The sequence below is a fragment of the Morone saxatilis genome, unplaced genomic scaffold (genome assembly GCF_004916995.1).
Source record: "Morone saxatilis isolate NCDOM2014 unplaced genomic scaffold, NCSU_SB_2.0 Contig3, whole genome shotgun sequence".
Lineage (NCBI taxonomy): Eukaryota > Metazoa > Chordata > Actinopteri > Moronidae > Morone > Morone saxatilis.
This window is the reverse complement of record NW_023339873.1, coordinates 696,423-701,691: the sequence shown is the minus strand read 5'-3', so window position 1 is coordinate 701,691 and position 5,269 is coordinate 696,423. Positions and strand designations below refer to the sequence as shown.

At 41.2% G+C, this 5,269-nt stretch overlaps 1 protein-coding gene across 1 annotated transcript in view; it reads right to left on the bottom strand.

The window, feature by feature from the left end:
* Nucleotides 1-5,269, bottom strand: part of prkd1 (protein kinase D1) — a 23,145-nt gene that overhangs the window by 6,528 nt on the left and 11,348 nt on the right. The window contains exons 13-16 of the mRNA XM_035674247.1: nucleotides 2,267-2,339; nucleotides 1,749-1,855; nucleotides 890-1,051; nucleotides 608-706 (exon numbers count right to left, since the gene is read on the bottom strand). Coding sequence (XP_035530140.1) covers nucleotides 608-706; nucleotides 890-1,051; nucleotides 1,749-1,855; nucleotides 2,267-2,339 — 441 coding nt within the window. The remainder of the gene's footprint in view (nucleotides 1-607; nucleotides 707-889; nucleotides 1,052-1,748; nucleotides 1,856-2,266; nucleotides 2,340-5,269) is intronic.

Genomic DNA, 5,269 nt, shown 5'->3' with positions numbered 1-5,269 from the left:
TATATATATATATATATTTTTTCTTTTATGGGTTTGTGTTATGAAGGCTGGTGAGAATGTTTCCGTGCTGCATTCACTGTCTCGTATCTTCCAGCTTCATACGAGTCCTCCTCAGGGTTTTTTTTTGTCACAATGGATTCACATTTTTTTCCTGTTGGTTCACTCCCACCAGCCCTGCAGTAACCTGTGCCCGCCCACCGCCCACCGCCCACCTGGACACCTGTTCCCACCTGTTCCCACTTCCCTGTCAGCTCAGTAGCTCACTGGCTCACTGGGAAACCCTCTGCTGCACTAAATGGAACAGAGCCTTAATTATCATTGGTAACACCTGTGTTTACCCTACTACTTCATGTCAAAAAGGTCTACTGACTACAGCTTTCCTCTAGCATTAATATGACCACTGTGCAGGCTAAAATACAATTAAAGTTTTCTAAATTTAAAAGGTTTATTCAGTAAATCAGAAGAATCGGCTGAGTGTCCGATAAATGCTGAGCACCGTCTGTGAGCGAGCACTGTATTGTCAAGAAGAAACTCACATTAAAAAGACTCAACAGTTAATATAATAACTATTATAATAATTATAATAAATAATCCATACAGTCAGTACCTGCGGGAATGAGTCTGCAGAAGCCAGCAGGACGTTCTCGGGTTTAAGATCACAGTGGACGATGTTCTTGAAGTGGAGGTGACGCAAAGCCACCAGGATCTGACGGAAAACAAAACATTTAATAATAATGAACTGTAAGAACTCTTCAAGGGACGTGTGAGTGTATAAAATGTCCTGAGGGTGGCGCTAGAGGAAAGGTCTCAGTGTAATTAAAACAAACAGGGTTCATCCTCCTGTTCATCTGCTTATGGACGGGAGGATGGACTGGAACCTGTGTATCACCTGTGTGACCATGAACTTGGTGATCCTCTCGGGCAGTCGTCCTTTCTCACTCGACAGGATCATCTCCAGCATGTCTCCGTGGAGCTTCTCCATGACCACGAACACCCTCTCCGGCGTCTCGAACATGCAGTCGAGGTTGACCACGCCTGGGTGGTGCAGACTCTGGAGACAGGAGGAGAAATTCTGGATAACGGAAACGGATAACGCCCGACTGACCTTGTGCTACGAGCAGGAGAGCTAACGTTATGCAAGCAAGATTTAAGTCAAGGGGTCAATAACAGTGAGTACGGTCGACAAAAAGTAAATATAATTTGATATCATTTGACAGTCTGTTTAATAACAAGACCAGTTAGCTATCAGCTTTAATGTTGCAGCTGGTAAATATCTAATATGTGTAATGTACGATGTGACTAAAGTTATCAAATAAAAGTAGAATAAATAGAAATATAAAGCAACAGAGAATGAAAATACTAAAAGTATCTCAAATTGTACTTAAAGTACTCGAGTAAATATACTTAGTTACTTTCCACCACTGCAGCTATGTGTCTTTAATTGAGGACATTGTCCCATATTAAAAGCAGCTGCGTCAGTATATAGGTTTGTGTTTTCCAGCTCTAAATACTGAGCGTCGTCTGTCTGCTGGGGCATTAATATTGAGGGAAGCTGCAACCTGCAGTGAAGTGCACAGTGATTTATGTGCAGGTGTGTGTGTGGCAGGTTGAGCAGCGCTTACAGGATGTCACACCCCCACAGTGTTGCCACGGTAATGAAGGCGTTCACAACAGGAAGTCTCACTCACTGTCAACAGGCTCCTGAGCGCCGCCGCTGTGTGTGTGTGTGTGTGTGTGTGTGTGTGTACCTGCAGGATGGCCACCTCGTTACGCAGCTGACTCTCCTGTTTGGTGGGAAAACGCAGTTTGTCGATGATCTTGATGGCGACGTCTCGGCCAGACTTCCTGTGTTTACCTGCAAGTCAACAACACAAACACTCAGCTGTTACCGGTAGTGGAAAGTAACTGAGTACATTTACTCCACTGCTGTACTTGAATACAAATTTGAGGTAATTGTACTGTATTTATTATTATTTATCTTTACTTTATTGTACTTTATTTGGAGAAAAAGTCTTTTGTACTTTGCTTTCTAAATATTAAGTGTTTCGGCAGTTTAATTCAGTTTTTAAGAACGCACCCAAAAACGACAGAAGTGGTTTGGGGCCTGAGTCTGACCCGAATTTCCACTTGAAAAATAATAGTTTATTGCAAGCTAAAGTGAACTACATCGTGAAAATTACAGTATTACAGTCTAGAAATACAGCCTAAGCTGGCGTATAGAGACTGATTAACATTATGTTTAATTATGTGCCCGGCTGTGTTTTACCTCCATAGACTATTCCAAACTGTCCCGAGCCGAGAACCTCGTCCGGGAAGATCTGATACACAGAGTTAATATCCTGAAAAACAGAAGACCAGTTCACATCAGTCAGTGTGGTTCAAGCAAAGCGTCAAACACAGTCAAACACAGACTTCTGCAGCCGACACATTTTTCTAGCTGTTCTTTTAGTGCACAAAAAAGTTTAAATATTCTCAATTTCTCAGCGCAGAGTTGCACCATTCCTCAATGAAAACAGCTTCCTTCCTGTTTTGGTGCCTGTAAAGTCACAGGGGAAATGTATTGCTCGTGTCGAGATGTTTCATGGAGTTTATTTTGATATTGCGTTTTGATTTGCGATTATTGGGAATGATCATTTATTAAAATCATAATAATGTGAATGTGTACTGGGCATTATAATCTTATGTCACCTTCAGAAAGAGCAACGGAGGCGTTTCCTGAAATGTTGAACGATGTCTTTAACAGAGGAAACAAACTGAAACTGAACGTTGGAACACGTGTATCAGACCGGACGAACATAAAAGCCTCTTTGGACTCCAAACCCAACAGGAAGTCGGTTGATTTTAATGGTCATTTTTGGTAATTTGGTCAGTTTAATCCAAACGCCATCAGGATTAACAGTTGTGCTCTTTGTGTTTGCGTCGAATTTCAACATGAAACAGGAAGTAACTAAAGTGTACTTTGTCCAATTTCCACCAAATTTCACACGTTTGAGAAGAGTCCCGCCCTGAACACATCTACATGCTGATATTCAGTCATACTCATAGCGGCCTCTACTGGCAAACAGGAAGTAAGGCTGGTGTAACGATCATCATCTGACTTATGTGACGTTTTCATGATGTGGTCTACACATGATGCTGGCATGTGACGTGACTGCAGCCCGACCATCGCTGCCTGCAGCTTTAATATTATTATTATTATACTTATTCAATTAATATTAGCTTATTGTGGTATCAAACAAATGGTTTTAAGGCTATTTTAAGACACAGAATTGTGTTTGTCTGGTTTTAAGCTACACAGACGCACATAAAGCCAGAAGCTCTTTAAAAGTTAAAAGTAATGAAAGGTCTTAATAATAAGTTGAACTGGAGAATTGCCAGAGGAAGGTGCAGCCGGCTGACAGAAAACGTGAGAGTGAATTGCATCAATTCCTCACCCGGTGGAGGACTTTTCAGACCGGGTTTTGGTACAGGAGAGCCTACTGTGCGCCTCCCCGAGTGTAACTGCACAGCGTCAGTGATCTGCCACAGCTTTGACACCAAAACTGCTAAATATTTTCTCCTTGTCTGCAATCACGTCTCCCTTTTCTCCCCTGTTAGCTGACAGCCTAATATCACACCTCGAGCAAAGAGGACAGAAATACAATATTATAAACCTCCTCCCCCTTCCCCCGAGCTCACTGCCTAATTACCATCCGTCGCCATGGAAACCGTTTGGCTGAGTGAGTAATCACAGTAATCTCCATTTGAGGTGCTCAAAGACGTGCTCACCTTGGAGACGGCGAGGTGAGTGTGGAAATGGGACTGGATGTTCTTTGCGGTTACATTTGCATGAATAGAGTTTGCAGACATTTGAGCCTTATGTAAATCTTTATGATGTAAATGTCCAGAGTGTTTGATACGACGTGAAACCCCTTCACATGCAAATGAATGAGAAGTGAGAGGAGAGCAGGAGGAGGAGACAAATAGGATGCAGTCTGAGGTCGAAAAGTACTTTTATTGTCATCATAAACTCAGAAAGTTAAAGGCGGGAAAGGAAGAACCAAAAGCTGAAGCGATATATTGGATATTAGCTCATTTAAAGGTGCCGTGTGTAACATTTAAAGGGTCTATTGGCAGAAATATGTTGTCATTATAGTAGACTTTTCTGTTAGAAATGAACATTATGAGTCTCCAGTATTTACAAACTGCCAGAAGCTAACTTGCATATGTTGGGCAATTAGCATAATCAGCTATATGGACAATATTTTAGCAACTGCTTGGGCAATTTGGACAATATAGGAGGCGTGTGGGGGTTATAGAGGATGCTGAATTTTAACCAACTAGTGGCCATATTTCAACTCCCAGTGGGCTGATTTTGATGAATGTTGAGGTTATTTATTTGTTTAATACATTGGAAAGTTCAGACATAATCATTTATAATATATAATCATATTTATTTAAATTTATTTTCTCTGCTGGCGTTTTTTTGTGCGGTAATTAATGAAGGATACTGAATCAAGTCAATCACAGGCAAACAAATGCACAGCGTTTTGTCACTGTGTTGCAGGTTGGTGTTGCTATAAAGTCTGTTTCTTTACTTATTCATTAGTTTACACGTTCACTTCCTGGTTTATTTTGTATTTACCTCTCCTTCTGGTTTCAGGTCACTTCACTTCCTGCCCTTGTAGGTTTCCCGCCGTTTGTAATTGTTTGCTCCGCCTTTATTGTCCACACCTGTGTCTGATTAGTCTCACCTGCAGAGTAAATTCCCCGTGTTTGCCAGTTCAACTTCGTCCTTTGTGTCAAGTTTTCCAGGCTTTCTCTTGTGTCTGATGTTATTTGGGTTTATTTAATCAGCCTGTCCTTTTTGCCTCTGTCCTTTTGGATTTGTTTGCCTATGATTGATTGGGTTTCTGTGTACTGGACTTTTAGGGGATTTTGCATTTGTCATGGCCACCGTAGTTTCTCCTGCACACTCTCATTCTCAGGTTGTCAAAAACAGACACAAGCAGCATTTAGTTAGTTAATTTCTGCAACTAGATGCCACTAAATCCTACACACTGCCATTTTAATCAATCATCAAGTTTATTTTTCAAATGTTAAATGTCCTGTTCCGTACATTTATAAACTTTTACGAAAAGCTAACAATCTAAAAATCCTTATCTAAGTTATGCAGTGCCTGAACTGGGCCACTAACATTGACAGTATTTTTAAAAGACAAAGCTTTCAGGCCTGTGAAGTGTCTTAAACCTGCATTCTGTGTAATGACCAGCAGGGGGAGCTCCACTGG